This window comes from Chionomys nivalis, chromosome 16 (genome assembly GCF_950005125.1).
Source record: "Chionomys nivalis chromosome 16, mChiNiv1.1, whole genome shotgun sequence".
Classification (NCBI taxonomy): domain Eukaryota; kingdom Metazoa; phylum Chordata; class Mammalia; order Rodentia; family Cricetidae; genus Chionomys; species Chionomys nivalis.
In genome coordinates this window covers 14,510,204-14,528,612 of record NC_080101.1, presented here as the reverse complement: position 1 = coordinate 14,528,612, position 18,409 = coordinate 14,510,204, and the positions used below count along the sequence as shown (strand labels likewise).

Genomic DNA, 18,409 nt, shown 5'->3' with positions numbered 1-18,409 from the left:
CAGAAAAAATAAGAATTCCCAGTATATATTCAAAGCTTTTTTATATCTCCTCATTATTATCTTATTTATTTTTTAGTTTATAGAGAGTAGAAATAAGATCTCTAATGAATTCATTTTGATCCAATTAAAACTAGTATTCCTCATAATCAATATAAATTTTTTGATATAAATACTAGTTAAAATCCCTTTAACAGTATAATTCTATACTGATAAATCTAGACATAATGGATAATAAGATTCTCATTATAATTAAAGAAAGTACTTGAAAGCTATGGTAGTTTTAATGAAAATGTCTCCATAGGCTATAGTTGGTTCCCAGCTACTGGTACTTTGGGGGACAGTAAATCCCCACAACCATAACTGCTGGAGGGAGTAAGTCACTGGGGGTGAGATTTGAGTTTATATTCTCACCCACTCTCAGTTTCATGCCTGCAGTCACAGCCCTAAAGAAAAAAAGAAAGAAAAATCAAGCTACTCAACTAGAGGAGCCAAAGAAGAGCAAAACGAATCATACAGCCTGAACCCTTTGGTCTCTGGCACTGAGGTCAGATGATGTGCAGCGCCATTTGCCTGGTCCTCTATGTACATCTACATTCAAGATCAGAAGAACTTTAGGAAACTATCTCTGACAACAGGACAAAATCAATAGGCTAGTGGCAGATCTCAACCTGGAACTAAGCCAGATTCCAAAATCTGATAAAACATATCTTGACTACAAGGGGCTAACAGTCTGTTAAGAAAATGAAAATGTCAGCAGTGTGATAAAAACACAAAGGAGTATACAGGTGGATCTTTGGGGTTATAAAGATACAGAAACAGAGCAAATATCTACATAGAATAAGAAATGTCTGTCAGAGACAGAGTTGTCATCAAGCCAGAAAGAGATACTTTCCAAAGTGACTCTGTTGTTACTTCTTCTGTGAAGAAATATGCTAAAGAGAATTAATTGCAGGGCCGTAAAGATTAAGATGACAAGTGTTTGCAGTAGAGCATGAACTGCTGAATGCATACAATGACTGGCTAATGAGAAACCACATAAGATGTGTTTTGATCAATATCTATGCTAAAAATCAGGCAGCACTACAGCATCGTAGAGAAGTTTGAAGGCATGATAGGGATAACTAAGTACAGTGATATATGTGTATAACAGATCACAGTGAAGCCCATTATTTTGTACATTAACTAAAAAAACTGAGTTAGAAAACAAAGAGGTGAGAACAAAATTTTAATCAGAGTTGAATAGATCCAAAACTAAATGATACCAGTACAAAGAGATTTCAGGACATCAAGAAGAAAGGAAACTACAAAAGAAAAGCTGGATATAATTTCCTAAGGGTACATACAAGGTGCTATGAGACTCAACACAACATCTATTTCTGCCTGGGACAGGTGAAGCATGAAACCACAACAGCAGGTCTACACTGACAGAGTCTTTATGCGGTGGAGCTGTATCTTAGCGTTTAAGACTGATGCAAATCCTCAGAGATGCATCCATTCACAAGTGAGCCAAATCATTTAAAACAGCACATAATTTCCATATAGTAAACTCAGTAGAAAACAACATCGCTTAGTTTCATTGGTCTTTTTTAACTCACCCATAAGGCATCAGAAGGACATCTAGCATAAAGTCCAAAAGCAGCTGCACAGTCTTTGGTTTCTCAGCAAGATTAAAAGGAGAAGCTGATTTTGATGATTCAGCTGGGTATTTCATGTGAAAAAGGGTTGGTATTAAAAGATGCATTAAGCTGAAAGAAAAATTACATTTATTGAAACTACTTTATAATTCAATTTTTATACATGTGAATAACAAAACAAAGAACAGTTAATAAAAGTTGGCAATTATATCAGGAACTGTTCATTTATGATACCAATTATGTCAAAATCTTAATTTAGGGAGTGGTACTGATTTCCTAATCCCAGCACCCAGTAGACAGAGGGAGGCGATATCTGTGAGTTTGAGGTGAGCCTGGTCTTCAATACAATTCCAGGACAGCCGGGGCTACACAGAGGCTGTCTCAAAAAAAAGAAAAAAAAAAAAAAAAAAAAAAAAAAAAAAAAAAACAGGAAAAAAAGAAAGAAAATTAAGAATCTCAAAGTATTAAGATGAGTATGGTAGTGCTGTGGGAGTATGATCCTGTACACAGTAAAGATTTGTCACTTATATAGGTTTAAAAAAATGCTGATTGGCCAATAGCTAGGCAGGAAGTATAGGCAGGGCAACCAGACTAGGAGAATTCTGGGAAGAGAAAAGGCAGCCAGATTCAGAGGAGGCAAGATTTGAATGACTCAGTGAGAAAAAGTACCAAGTCCATGGATAAACATAAACAAGAATTATGGGTTCATTTAAATTGTAAAAGCAAGTTAATAGTAAGCCTCAGCTAAAAGGCCAAACAGTATATAATTATGTTATAATTAATATAAGTCTCTGTGTGTTTCTTTGGGACTGAACAACTGGCTGCAGGACCAGGCAGGACAGAAACTTCTATACATGGTGGTGCACATCTTTAATCCCAGCACTCCAGAGGCAGAGGCAGGTGGATTTCTGAGTTCAAGGCCAGCCTGGTCTACAGAGCAAGTTCCAGAACAGTCAGGACTACAATAGAAACCCTGCTAGCAAGAAAGAAAAGAAAAAAAAAGGAAGAGAAAGGAAAAGAAAAAATTTTGAATGAAAAGAAAGAATTGAAATGATATTAAAATACTAACTTTTCAACATGGTCAAAAAAGAAAGAAAGAAAAGAAAGTCAAAGTATTGAGAGATAATTAGCATTTAGCCAATGTGATCCATCACTTTAAAACTTTGAGAAAATATATATAAAATAGACTTGATGTCCTTTCAATAAAAAATTAATTTTTTATTTATTTTTATTTTATGTGCATTGGTGTTTTGCCTGCATGCATGTCTGTGTGAAGGTGTTGGATCCATTGAAACTGGAGCCACAGACAGTTGTGAGCCGCCATGTGGGTGCTGAGAACTGAACCCGGGTCCTCCTGGAAGAGCAGTCAGTGGTCCTAACCACTGAGCCATCTCTCTAACACCCTAAAAATTTAATTACTAATTTTGTTTATAAATACTCATAGTCCTTTTCTCAGGGTTTCTGAAGTCCTAGATTTGAGCCCCAGCACCATTATCAATCAACTGATTGATCAATTAGTAAGTAAACAGAACTGTAAATATCTTTCTCATTGATGGATCTGAGATACAGATCTTTTCTCTAAGCCAACAGACAAATGATATCTAAGTCCTTCCACTTTTCCAGCACCTATTTTAATATATCATATCAAAAATACTCTATTGCTTCCAGAAGTTGCTGAGAAATGTCTTATACTTCAAGATAGAAATTTTTTGATTAAAATTTTTCCTTTTTGTTATTTAACACATGTATAGGTATCTCACCTACATGTATGTCTGTATACCACAAGAATAATCTAGTGCCCAGAGGCAAGAAAAGGGTGCTGGATCCCCTAGAACTGGAGTTAACAAATGGCTGTGAGCCACCATGTGGGTGACAGGAATTGAATCTGGGTTCTCTGAAAAGGCAGCCAGTGCTCTTAACAACTGAGCCATTTCTCCAGACTCAAAATGATTTTTAACATCACATAAATTTACCAATTAAAAACAAATAACAAAAACTAAAGCAGTAAGGTTTATAAAAATATCATTAATTTTATACATTTTTAATGTTCACATATAGAACTTTTATAATGCTATTAATAAAATAACTAAAATAGTAACAGAAAATTCAACTATCTTTCAGCTAAATGAGCTCGATCCTTTCCATTTACCAAGTGAAATCAAATGTGACCTGTATTTGAAACACAGTCAGTTGTTGACTCTTGCAGATAAGAAATAGGTAATGAGGAAAAGCCATACCTATCCTGCTGTGGCTGAGGCTTCCCTTCCATGGCAGTAAGAAGCGTAGGGGCCAATTCACATTGTTTTTCCACTGGCAGGCGAGGGTAGCCCATCTTAACATAAATTATAGTGAAATTCTAAAGCAAGAAAAGAAAAGCAAGTGAGTATGAAAGGAAAATATGACTACAAGAAGTTATAGTTATAACAAATCATGAAAAAACAATCATCCTCTCCACAGACTTATTACAGCTTAGTCAAGTTACCCTAATGTATTCAGGGGAAGACATCAAGCACAACTTATTCCTAGTAATGAACCTTTTCCCAGCTTCTGCTAACCTCTATTCTACGCTTAATTTCTAAGAACTAAAGTGTTCAGGTTCTCTCTAAGTAAATACCTGGTGGTCATTTCACCAACAATTCTTTGTTCAGTGTAAATCGACATTCATTACCATGTCCCTATAATGTTCTCTGAAGCAATATTACCTGTGAATCAGTACTCTGTGAAAAAACAGCATGTGATTTTTTTTTAAGTAAAAATATTTCCATTAGATATGGTCTAAGAATAAAATTCTAAAGTTGCCAACATACATTGATGGCATCAACAACACAGTAAAAGGATTTACTATAAATTTTTAAAAAAGGGAAAAAAAACATTCCAAAACAAACCAACTCTCACCGTGACAAAGGAGACTGCAGCAGGGTCCTGGTACTGAACCAACAGTGTCTCTACTGGGAGTTGTATTTTGGGGCGGCTTTTTATACGTTTGTTCAGATGGACCAGCAGTTCCATTACCTAAAGCAAAGATAGAAGAACGGAAGTTACCAATCATATCTTAAAAATAAAACTTTAATTTCTTAGACATTACTTATTTTGGTGAAAAGTAGCTACTTTATTCTTAAGGACTATAAAGTTGGTATCTCAGAAAGGGATGTATCAGAACCAGAAACACAGCATCTGAATTTCTGAGATCCCAAGATATAAAACAGAAGATTCTGTTTCTAGATACACTTAGTCTGTCAAATCTACTTCTGAGAAAAAGTCGTAGAAACACTGAGTTCTGGGGATTCGATGTGCTTCAAGCTGAAACCAGTTTTAAAAAAGAACAAGGGTCTCAAAGAATATGGCAAATTATATCTGGATGAAACCCAGAATGGTAAGAATTCAGAAAAGCAAGGTCTGGATTACAATAGAATTTAGCAAAACACTGAAGTACATTTCCTTTATCCTGAAAAATCATCTGATACCAATAAAGAATTCAAGTAAAAGTTGGGCAGTGGTATCACAGGCCTTTAATCCCAGCATTCAGGAGACAAAAGCAGGCAGATCTTTATGAGTTGTAGGACAGCCTGATCTACAGAGTGAATTCCAGGACAAACCCTGTCTGCAAATAAATAAATAAATAAATAAATAAATAAATAAATAACAACCTTCTTCCTCCTCTATTAGTGGAAAAGGAACAAAAGCAGAAATTAACACATCAACAATTCCTGTGGAAAGGAAAATATACAAATTTATGATAAATGGCCTCTGTCTTACTCCAGTATAATATGTACGAAGAGAGAAGAAATTCAACATTTTTTAAAATCTAACCTAACAAAGACTGAACATTTTAACTAGTCTGGAGGGCTGTATCTATGATATTTTATTCCTGAAACATACAATGAAGCCTCAAAGCACACATCAGTGGAAACTACAATTTGGGTGACTAAGTATAGTGCTGATATGAATATATTTCCTTTCAAAGACATATGTGCTTATTTTTGTTGGATATAAATCCAAGACTAGAAGTGTTTGATCACGAAGTTATGCAAACGCCCAGTTTAAGCAGATACTTCCAAGTAGTTTCCAAAGTGAACAGTAATTTGTACTCCTGCCAGTAGTACATGAGCACTCAAGTTGTTCCACAGCCTTGCTAACATCAGGTATGGTCAGGCATTAACTTTTTGCTATTCTTATTTTTGGTTGTGAGCCTAGCCTTTAAAAGTTGAGTCATCTCTCCAGCACAACTTTTTGCTATTGTAGTAACTATGAACAAAAAAAGTTAACTAATATAGAATTCTACTTAGCAAACCTCATTTTTCTTAAAATTAAGAAGTCGATACTAATTAGTACCAAAAAAACCCCAAAGTTTTAGCTCTCTTTCAGCCAATGTATCCACAACTGAAAGCTATGTTATGTAACATCCCACTTAAGTCAAACATACATTACGAAATTGATGGTAAGGACTCCAATTCCAAAGCCAATAAACAAAATCAATACAACTAACTCTGGTTATAAAATTCGAGTATAAAATTTTACACTGACTAGAGAGTACAAAAATAAAGAAAAAGAAAGAAAATAAAAAGAATGGTTGCTTAATATGCACAAGGTCCTGGGTTCAATCACCTGCATAAAAGAAAATAAAAGGCTGGAAGGTGGTGGCACACGCCTTTAACCCCAGCACTTGGGAGGCAGAGGCAGGTGGATCTCTGTGAGTTCAAGGACAACCTGGTCTACAGAATCAGCCAGGACAGCCAGCAACCAGGACTGCACAGAAGAAACCCTCTCTCAAAAGAAGAAGAAGAAAAAAAAAGCCAACAACAACAAAAAAACCAAATAACAAAAATAAATGCTGAGGAGACTATGGTATAAATGAGTTCTATTTAAAAATAAATGTTCTATGAGTCTTATATATTTTATTAAAGAGGAAAAATGCATTCTGTATTTGTACTCAATATCTATACATTTTATTAACAATACTACTCAAATGACAATTATTACACTGGTTCTAAAATTTACAAGGCATAACAGTACATGACTATATACTATGAAAGTAGATTCCTATCAAGAATCCACTCTCTAAAAGTCAAAATAACACACAAGAAAAGTTCTATTACTGCCTTCAGAGTGATTTTTAACCCCTATTTACTTTGACTAACTTTGGATGAATTAAATTTATTCTCATAAATACAGCAAAAAATTAACATATGTAGCCATTACACAGAAGCAGTATCGGGCAGAAACCAGCTTAATTTTGAAATTACTCATCTATTAAGTCCCTGTTTATAAAGTACATTGTTAGTCATGTGACATAAGGCAAATTACTTACCTTCTCTGAGTTCCAGATTTTTCATCTATAAAATAGGAATAATTAGAGCACCTATACTTCACAGAATTGCTAAACTGAGACACTGTCCAATAATTTTGGCTATTACTATTAATTTCAGGATCATTATTCCCATTTGTAGGACTCAAATAATACATCAAAGGCAAACAACAAGATTCGATGAAAAGATATGTCAAAGAGTGGTATGATATTAAAGTATACCAGCCTTAAGTATTATTTCTTTGTCCTAGAAATTTTCAATTTTGCTTAACAGTAAATCACTCTGCCAATAAATACATATATATAATACACTGTAATTGATAATAAAACATTAAATTTGTAATCAAAATGTATCAAATCAAAATATTAACCTAACAAGAACACTGCAAACTGTAGAAAACTGTAATCCATGACTATTAATATACAAGACTAGAAGACAGTCTCAAGACAGCTGTACAGTGTTAGCAGCAAACGGCCTCCAGGCACACTGAGATCCACAGTCCACAAACAGGAATTGTTTCAAAGCTTATGAAGGACTTTTCTCAGGAGCACAGAATACCCTTTAGGACTGCAGATGTAACCGTGGTAGAACACACACTTCGCATGCACAAAAGCCTGGGTGGTAGCCATCCAAAGCACAACCAAAGAAAAAAATTAAACAGAACTGTCAGATTTCAGTCCAGAATGAAAAATAAAAGGAAAATTTTGTATCAAATACTTCAAAACTAAAAACAATATTCTTATTAATAGTTTACCTAAAAAAAAAAAAAGCAAACACTGTGTATGTCAGTGTAACTGTAAAATATAACCAGAATAGCAAAGACAACTTGAAAAACGGGTCTTTATTCATTCTAAGCATGCTTGAAAACATAAGAAATGAAAAAATGTATTTGGTGACCAAGGTATTTTGGTATTTTGTATTTTAAACTTTAAATCCTCACTCACCTATTCATTCTTTGGTCTTTTAAGAATTCGTTAATAGTCAGGAGTGGTGGAGCATGCCTTAAATCCTAGTACACAGAAGGCTAAGGCAGACAGATCTGTAAGTTCAAGACCATCCTGGTCTACACAGAGTTCCAGGTCAGTGAGGGCTATATTGTGAGACTCTTAAAAAGTCATTAAATAAGTAAACATAAGCAAATAAAAGTTCATCAATCATTATAAATTCCATTTGGTCTCTAAAATGTGGAAAAGAACCACTTCACATTATTTTGTAAACCTAGCACTTAATGCATAATCATTATCATATATATAAAAATCTTGAGGAAAATTTTGAATAAAATAGAGACAATGCAAATAAAAAGAGGAAAATAAACCTAAGTACTAGTTTGCCTTTTGAAACAGCTCATCCCTAAGAAAAATTAACCTAAGCTAGGCTGAGTGATATACTGTCAAGCATTTAGAAAGCACTGGGACAGATGCCAGCACAATAAACAAATACGCAAGCAAACAAATACTATAATTTTGATAATAGTGACCAATAAACTAGAGCTAAGAGCTGAGAAGAAGCGCAGTCAATAAAGAGCCTGCTATGTAGGCCTAAGTTCAAGCCCACAGAATCCATGTTTTTTGGTTTTGATTTTTCAGGACAGGGTTCTATTGAGGAATATTATTTTTAGGTGTGTGACTTTTGTTTATGCTGCATTTGTTTAACTCTGTGAAGCTGTGAGTCTTTGCCTGTGTAAAACACCTGATGGTCCTAATAAAGAGCTGAAGGGCCAATCGCAAGGCAGGAGCAATGACAGACAGGGCTGGCAGGCAGAGAGTACGTAGAAGGAGAAATGAGGAGGAGGAGCAAGAGAACAAGGAGAGGAGGACATCAAGGACCAGCCACCCAGCCAGAAACATTAAAAGTAAAATATACAGAAGAAAAGAAAAAAGCCCAAGGGCAAAAGGTAGTCAGAATAATTTAAGCTAAGAAAAGCTGGCGAGAAATTAGGCAAACTAAGGCCAGGCACTCATAACCAAGACTGTAGACCAGGCTGACCTCAAATTTAGAGATCCACCTGCCTCTGCTTCCTGAATGCTGGGATTAAAGGAGTGTGCCACCACCCAGCCAATCAGAATCCTTGTTTTAAAAAAGAAAAGAAGCTATACCTAATGCCACATATACCTGCACTGGGGAAATAAAGCCAGCAGGGTTGTTGGGGCTCACTGGCTAATCAGTCTAGTCAAATCAGTGAGGCCCATGTGTAATAAGAGATCGTGCCTTAAGGAAAAAGTGGAGGGGCTGGAAAGATGCCACAGGATTTAAGAGCACTGGCTGCTCTTTTAGAGGATCCAGATTCAATTCCTAGCACCCATATGGTGGCTCACAACCATCTGTAACTCCAGTTCCAGAGGATCTGATTGCCCTCTTCTGGCCTCAGTGGGCATCAGGCATCCACATGGTACACAGACATTCATGCAGGCTAAACATCCATGCAGACAAATATTTAAAAATCTTGTAAACATATTTAAAAGGTGGAATACAACTGGGAAAGCGATACAACATCATTTTCTAGCCTTTATATGTGTACAGTCACATGCCATGAAAACATGTACATACACACAAAAACATACAAAAAAAAGAACCCTGAAAACAAGAATGAAATTTCTACATTTGGAAGGATAATAGGATAAATAATATAACAAAAATGAAAGATACATAACCTAAACAGGTAATTAAAGAGGGATTATTTTCTACAAAAAAAAAAAGATAAAAGAAAAAGAAATATAGTATCTTAAGTAAACCAGTGTGTTTGCTTTTATTCTACTAAAATTATTCAGCATAAACTAAAACAATGGTTCTTTGGCTACTTCCTGAACTCCACTTTCAGCTTCTAGTCCAAATAGCTTTAGCAGTTAAGGAAAGATATCACTACCACCCACTCAAATCAGTGCTGTAGAACTCTGCTTCCTCCTATCATCCATCCTCATCCACTGAGGGAATCTCTGTGGCCTTGTTGAGTTCACCAAGGGCATCACATTCAGTCATAGCCACATCCCCGTCTTCTTCCATCTACCCCTTTCCTTTTCTCTCTTAACTAATGTAAAATGTGCCTCCATGCACTTTATTACTGGTATGTAGCTGGTGGTGTTGTTTTGAAAAGTAAAACCTTCTTAGGTCATAAAATCTCACTGGAGTAAGTTGGTCCCTGGGGAGGTGCTCTGGTTTTATAGCCAGGCCTCACTTCCCTTCTATTCTCTGCTTACTGAGTGACTATAATATGACCTTCATAGTCTTACTATAATGCCTTAAACCGTGAGTCAAAGTAAATTCTTCCTTCTTTAGGTGTAGTGATAGTTTGTGTTTTAATAAATAAGGCTTGCCTGAAGATCAGAGTGCAGAGCTAAGCCACTAGAGGCCAGGGAATGGTGGCACACATCTTCAATCCCAGGTCAGAGGCAGAGGGATCTCTGTGAGTTCAAGGCCACCCTGGGCAACACAAAACTAACTCTGTCTAAAAGAGAAACAGCTCACACAAAGGTGATCAGGTGGTCCCAGCACTAGGGAGGTGGAGACAGGAGTGGCATGGCTGGGTGGAGAGAATATAAGGTGGGAGGAGACAGGAGCTCAGTGCAGATGGTAGTGCAGATGCAGTCTGAGGTGCAGCCTGAAGCAGTCAGACGACATAGTCTGAGGATTCCATAGAGGTAAACAGTATCTCTAGTGGCTGCACTGCTTCTCTGATCTCTCAGCTTTCACCCCTAATATCTGACTCCAGGTTATTAAGAACAATTAGAATTCACACACAGTTAAGTATTTTGTGTCAGCAATAGAGAAAAGTAACAAATACAGAATGTACCATAAGGCATACAGAAAATTTACAGTAAATAGCCAGGTTACTATCACTAAGTAAACAGATATCAATCTGTAAAAGAATTTTGATACCCTGAGAGCAAGAAAAGTCCACTGAAGGGTTTTAAATTAGAGAATGGCATGCCTAAAAAGAAATCTACCTCAACAAATAAGGATTAACAGCACGTAAAGATTAACAAATATATGGTAAGACTGTCCATCTTTTCCAGCAACAAACAAAACAGACATTCTGGAAGATAATCTTCCCACTGAACTCAAATCAGGCCTTTTAGGGCAGACATTCAAGTTAACGTCAATCAATTATAATATCACAGGAGATGAAACCTGATGACAGATCAAAGACCAGAAGCTCTATCACAAACATACTGGAAAAAATAATGAACTATTCTACAGATTAAAGGGAAACATGTTCCATAAAGAACAATTTAAAAATAAAATAGTGACATTATAGTTATATATCTTTATGAAATAGTATTTTGTAGAACATAAAGTATAAATTACATTAGAATAGTCTGCTTTCAAAAACTTTATTTGCTTACCTTTATTACCTTTATTCAAGGATATATTCACCATCAACCAATGATTAAACAGCATTTCCCCTTCCTACACTGGCTTTCATATTCGGTTTAGATCAGTCCAGATGATGATCTCCATTAAAGCACCTGGCACTGATGACAAGCACGCACTGGGTAGTAAAGGCAGCTACCCCAGGCAGCTAAGCTTTTTCATCAAAAGCTGATTCTTAGATTTACCATACATTTGGAAAGGTAATTAGGATCTTAAGCGTACATTACAACAATGGAAATCTTTTTTAAAACCTCACTTCATGATATACACTCTTCACCAATTATTCCCCCAATGGCCCCCAACATGCTTACCTTTTTCCGTACTCCTTCTTGAGTGCTGGACAGTTTGAGCAAAACAGGAGGAAGGAATTTAGATATAATATTTTGTAACTGTTCATCTGTTTCAGCATGGCCAAGTCGTAAAAAGACCCGTTCGAGCTGATCTATAATATAAAAAGAAAGCAAGAGAACTTGACAAACCAAACATAACCAAGCCTACTTTTATAACATATTCCCATTTTCTGTACTGCAGATCCTTCAGTCAAGAATTTCAATTAGACTAGCCCTACAATTGACTCTGACATACCAGGAAGTACTGCTTTAAAAGGTCTAATAACTCATCATGTGCTACTCTGCAACTGTTTGGGGACATTTAATCTCTAGAAAGGAGAACAGCCAAGAGTAATGAAATTCCTTCCTACATACAAAGTTACTTTGTCTTTCTGAAGGGCTTAGTTATTAAGAAAGGATATGCAGGGTAGTGGTGGTGCATGCCTTTAAACCCAGCACTCGGGAGGCAAAGGCAGGCCTGGCTAGCAGAACACAATAGAAGAACTTTAACTGGATGTCAGGGACAACCTAACTGATGAGGTTTCTCCAAAGACAGAATCACTGATTACTACTGTGTTGTAGCTGAATCAGAAAATCAGAGACAAGTTTCCCACAGGAAACTTACAGTGAGAAAATGTTAGACAAGACCATGGGGTGTGTTCAGCAGAAGGTAGACAGCAATTATTGAACAAGCCGCCATGTATCTTTGACCAGTGTGCTATAGGACGGGGGAAAGGTGACAGAGAGGAACTCACACAAATGCCAATATTTAGCTGCAAATTACTGTCAGCTTTCTGGTATTCAGTATGGGGGAAAATGGTACTGTATGAGATACTTGTTCCTCAAAGTCTCTGGCAAAAAGTATCAGAGCACTAAGCAAAGTGATGCATGACTATAATCCAGCATTTAGAAGGCTGAAGTAAAAGGATCACTCTGAATTTAAAGTCATCCTGTTCTGCATAACAAGATACTGTCTCAAAAAGGCAGATGAGGATGACTCACAAGTAAAAGCTCTTGCTGTACAAAGATCCAAGTTCAAATAACCAGAACTCAGGTAAAAACCTGGATATTTATAATCATGTGGCTATAACTGTAACATTGTGAATAAGCAGACACACGAGGAACACCAGGGCTTACTGATCACCAGCCTAACTCCAGGTTCAGTAAGCAAGAGCAACCCTGCCTCAAGTGAATGAGGTATAGAGTAAGAGCGACACATTCAAAACCTTCTCTGGCCTCCCTGCTATAAGGACACACATTTCTGCACACACACACAGGCATGCATACTACCACCACATACATATACACACACGCAAACATCACACATCACTTGTAAAAAAAAAATTATCAGTGGCAATGAATGAGCTGGAAATGTTCTATATCTTGACCTGGGCAACATGCACTATATCTCAATTTAAGAATAAATTTTTTTTTTTTTTTTTTTTTTTTTTTGGTTTTTCGAGACAGGGTTTCTCTGTGGCTTTGGAGCCTGTCCTGGAACTAGCTCTGTAGACCAGGCTGGTCTCGAACTCACAGAGATCCGCCTGCCTCTGCCTCCCAAGTGCTGGGATTAAAGGCGTGCGCCACCATCGCCCGGCGGTAAGAATAAATTTTTAAGTCTTCACTATGTAGTGATAAAAACAGAAAACACTTTCAGGTGAACTAATATAGCTACTAAAATTTACTTTAAATAATAAGTAGAACATTAGCCAATAGACAGGTGTCAGAAGTCATACAAATGAAACTCAGACTACCCACTGACTGATAATTAGCCAAGTTTTATAAGAGATACTAAGAATTATTTTGTTTGCCTCAAATAATCTCTCTGTGAAGAAAGATGGGCATCTATTAGTCGAGTGAGTCCTAAAGGGACAAGAAACAGCAACACCCTCATAGCAATGTGCAAACCCTATATCCAGCATGAATCTTGTTTCTAAATATCATTCTGTAATAAAAGGGAACAGATTTCTCGGCAAAATAACGATCCCAGGGCTTAGGATAGGAAAACGATTATATTAGAAAGGTCAGTCTAAACATCTTACAGTATTAGAGATGACATGAAGCATCAAGAAGGGATAGAAATCAACTGAAAGAGCTCCTACTGGCCGATAGTAGATCAATTAATAACAGAACACAATAAATAGCACAGCACTGGATTAAAAGCCAAACTAGAAACATCTATATTGATGTTAATAAATGATTAAAGAAACTAAAAGAAAAGAGAAGCTAATCTTTCTTATGGAAAAACAAACTACCATATGTAGTATGTTCCTAAAGGGAAGTATAGCTTCATTCCCTTTTCTCTTTTCAAGGTAGCCTGGATATAGTTACTTCTTACAAAGAACAAAAGAAATTAGATTAACTTTACAATGGAAAAGAGAGTTAACAACAGCAGAGACATCATATAACGTGTACATGATGAGATATAACAAGACAGGCATTTCAGCGCTCTTGGGTTCATTCCAAAATCCATCATCCTAGTCTACTTGTAGTGAAACAAAGAACAGCCAAACTGGAAGACACTCTATAGGGTAACTTGTTGGTATTTCTCAATAATGCCAAGATCCTGAAAAGCTGGGGGCAGGAGGGCGACTAATATACTGCCCCAGAGAGGCTAGGTTATATCACTAAATGCAGTCTTGAACAGGATCCTGGAAGAACAAAAGACATCAGAAGAAAAGCTAGTAAAATCCCAAATTCGAGTTTAGTTTAAAGAAATTAATAATAAAGGTAAAATAGAACCAAGAATCAAAATTAGGCAGGTAAACTCTGAGAGTACTAGATCAAATGATTCTGTTTAATGAATGTTCAGTATTGTAAAAGAAATTCTTTTCTTCCCCAAAGAAAGGGTTTCTTTGTGTAGCCTCAGCTGTCCTGGAACTCACAGAGATCTACCTGTTTCTGTCTCCTGAGTGCTAGGACTAAGGGAGTGCACTGCCACCTCCTGGCTGTAAAACAAATTCCTAAGAATGGTAAATTCAACCACAGCATCTGTATGCTGTGAACATGTTTCATTACCATTGATTCAAAGAGAAGCTGCTTTAGACTATGCTTTAGACAGAATATGCTTCAGCCAGAAAATCCAAGCAGTGATAGAGGGAAAAAGAAGGTGAAGTCAGGGAGACGCCATGTAGCTGCTGAAGGAGAAAGATGCCAGAACCTTACCAGTAAGCCACACCCTCGTGGCAATACATAGAGTAAAAGAAATAGGTTAATTTAAGATATAAGAATTAGCTAGAAATATGCCTGAGCCGGTGGTCAAACAGGGTTGTAATTAATATAGTTTCTATTGCATTGTATGCTATATTGTAATTAGTTTCTATGTGATTATTTGGGTCTGTGCGGCTGGGAAACAAAAGTATAGTCTCCAGATACAATCTGGGAGTTCCAAGCAAAGAGCATATTCTTCAATACATTTCACTCTTGAGACAGTAAAAAGTGCCCACAAACAAGCTATAATCAAAGGAACACTATTCTACAAAGACAGTTAAATTTTCACAACAAATTAACATAGAAAAATCTATGCCAAAGTTTAAAAAAGGGGATATACTGTACTCATTTTTCACATACTCCTTCATAATGGAATGTGATAATACAAAGAGCACCAAACATCATACAACGTTACTTCCAAAGCAGGCAGAGTTAGAGCTCTGTAATTCAGTGAAGCAGGATCAACGTACAACTAATTAGGCCATCTTTTAGAGACACTATGTACTTTTAAATAGAAGCTAATCAAGCTGGGTGTGACTAACACACTCCTATAATGCCAGCATGTTGAAGGCTGAGTCAGGAGGCTAAGAAGTACAAGGTCACCCTGTCCTACATAGCAAGAATCTGTCTTAAACAGAGGAGTGGGGTACAGAGAGATGGCTCAGAGGGAAGGTGCTTGCTGCCCAGCCTGACAACCTGAGTTGATTCCCAGGATCACAAAGTGGAAGAAGATAACTCCTGCAAGTTGTCTATTGACCTCCATACACATGATATGATATGCATCCCTAAACACACACACACACACACAGGCTAGGACCTGCACGAAGGAGAACATGCAATATTTTTCTCCTTAAGATTGTAACCTATAGTGATATTTTATTTGTATTCTAATAAATAAAGTTTGCCTGAAGATCAGAATGCAAAGCTAAGCCACTAGAGGCCAGGAAGTAGTGGCACACACCTTCAATCCCAGGACTCGGGAGCCAGAGGCAGATGCATCTCTGTGAGTTCAAGCCTACCCTGGGGTACACAAGATTGATCCAGAAATAGATCTAGGTGGTGGTGGTTCACATCTTTAATTCCAGTATTTGGGAGTCACACACCTTCAGGGGACAGGGGGCTGGGTGGAGAAAGGAATATAAAGGGAAAGAGACAGGAACTCCCTGAAGAGTGGAGTCTGAAGATCATCCATTCGGTCTGAGCATTGGTAGAGGTAAAAGGTCTCTCTAGAGGCTTACTGTTGTAATATGAGCAGCGGGGCTGCGTCCCCGGCACCCAGCCGCCCGCATGGCTAGCTTATGCCCCGAAATAATTACACGGAAACTGTATTCTTTTAATCACTGCCTGGCCCATTAGTTCCAGCCTCTTATGGGCTAGCTCTTACATATTGATCTAACCCATTTCTAATATTCTGTGTAGCCCATGAGCTGGCTTACCAGGAAAGATCTTAACCTGCGTCTGTCTGGAGTGGGAGAATCATGGCGACTCCTCACTCGGCTTCTTTCTCCCAGCATTCTGTTCTGCTTACTCCACCCACCTAAGGGCTGGCCTATAAATGGGCCTAGGCAGTTTCTTTATTATTTAACCAATGACCTTCCTCCATCAGCTTACTGCTGTGCTTCTCTGATCTTTAGCTTTAATTCCTATACTTGTCTCTGGGTTTGTATTGTTCGAGCTACAGTAACCCCTCTTGAGCTTTTACTCATCTACCTGGTATAACACAGTGGGGGGGGGACCTCAACATTTTAAAATCTCTCAATCGTGGACTTCCAGTTTTTTTGTTTTTGTTTGTTTTGGTTTTTTGAGACAGAGTTTCTCTATAGCTTTGGAGTCTGGCCTGGAACTAGCTCTTGTAGACCAGGCTGGCCTTGAACTCACAGACCAGTTTTGGTTTTTTTTTTGTTTGTTTGTTTTTTTAAGATTTATTTATTTGATGTATATATACTCTATCTGCATGGACACCTGTGTGCCAGAAGAGGGCATCAGATCCCCTTAGAGAAGGCTGTGAGCCACCATGTGGTTGCTGGAAATTGAACTTGGGACCTCTGGAAGAGCTGCCAGTGCTCTTAACCACTGAGCCATCTCTCCAAGCGGGACTTTCAGCTTTCAGGAACAATAAAAATATTGGGCTATGTGTATGGATCCATTGGTAGAAAGCCTCAGTACCACATTAAACCAAACATGTGGCACTTAGGAGGTGTCAGCAAGAAAATTTTAATTTCAAGGGTATCCTTTGCTAATTCAAGGCTAGCCTAGAATACATGAGGTCCTGTCTCCAAGAAGGAGGAAAAAACAAGAAAATGAAGGAAATTTTTTTTCGTTATAAATTATCTAGTCTTAAGTATCAAGACTAAGTATTAAGTATAAGTATCTAGTCTTAAGTATAGCAACAAAAATAGATAACTATCTCAAAAGGACCTTTTCAAAACTAGGAAGAGATAAGACTATTATGTTCTGAAGATTCAAAGAGAGTCTAACTCACATCTTTCTTAAGCTGCTATGGGAGCTGATATTCTTCAAATCATCATGGTAAGCTCTAATATATGATGAACAGAATGAGACAAGAACAAGTTCCATCTTTCTCATAATGTTCTCATTTTTCTATTCAAACTCACATTGTTTCATTTATGAAACTTACTATTTCCTTTAAATAATCAGTTAAATGTTCCGGTGGGTTGGTGAGGGGAGGGGGAGAGAGGAAGATGGGAATGGAGAGAAATGATTAATGATTAATACTGTCAACTTGACAGGATCTAGAATCACCTAAGAGACAAAAGTCTGGGCAAATCAAAGAAGGAGCTTCTAAATTCAGTTAAATGGGTTAAAAGACTCACCCTAAATACCAGTGCTACCATTCCAAGGACTGAGGTCCCAAGTTGGAAAAAAAAGAACAAAGTGAGTTAAATATAGCCACTTACTTCTGCTTCCCAACTGTAGGAGCAGTGTGATCAGATGCCTCAAATTTCTGTGTGCCTTCTTCCTTTATTAACTTGCTTTTGTTAGGCATTTTATTATAGCAACAGGAAAAGTAACTGATTCAGTGTATGTGTGTGTGCGCACACGCGTGCGTGTGTTGTATGCATATACAAGCCCACAGATGTGTGGAGACTAGAAGTCAATGACAGGTCGCTCCCTCCACTGTTCTCCATTTCATTTTTCACTGAATCTGAAGCTCACCAAATTCAGCAAAGCGAGTTGAGCAAACCCCAGAGATCGTATCTGTCCAGCACTGTGATTACAGCTACATGTCACCCTCTGGCTTTTATGTGGACACTGGAGGATCTATCTCAGGCCTTCGTGTTTGTACAGCAAGGATTTCACTAATGGAGTTTCACATCTTCCCAGTCCAAACACAGGAAATGTATTTTAACTGCTGTTTTTCCACTCATATAGTAACATTACATAACCTCAAAACTGGAACATAACATATATTAGTTCATACTTTGCCTTTCTTGTGTGTATATGTGTGTGTGCGTGTGTGTTGTTTTGAGACAGGGTCTCCCTATAGGTGTCTATCACCACACCTGATCTACTTTTCCTCTTTTAATTAACATAAATCTCT

General features: G+C 37.3%; 1 protein-coding gene across 4 annotated transcripts in view; it reads right to left on the bottom strand.

Moving 5' to 3' along the window:
* The window catches only part of Ecpas (Ecm29 proteasome adaptor and scaffold), a 125,273-nt gene that overhangs the window by 81,273 nt on the left and 25,591 nt on the right, over nt 1–18,409 (bottom strand). For all 4 annotated transcript variants that reach the window (XM_057790331.1, XM_057790330.1, XM_057790327.1 and 1 more), the window contains 4 exons: nt 11,620–11,750; nt 4,530–4,646; nt 3,872–3,990; nt 1,596–1,745 (listed from right to left, as the gene is read on the bottom strand). In XM_057790331.1, the coding sequence (XP_057646314.1) occupies nt 1,596–1,745; nt 3,872–3,990; nt 4,530–4,646; nt 11,620–11,750 (517 nt within the window). The remainder of the gene's footprint in view (nt 1–1,595; nt 1,746–3,871; nt 3,991–4,529; nt 4,647–11,619; nt 11,751–18,409) is intronic.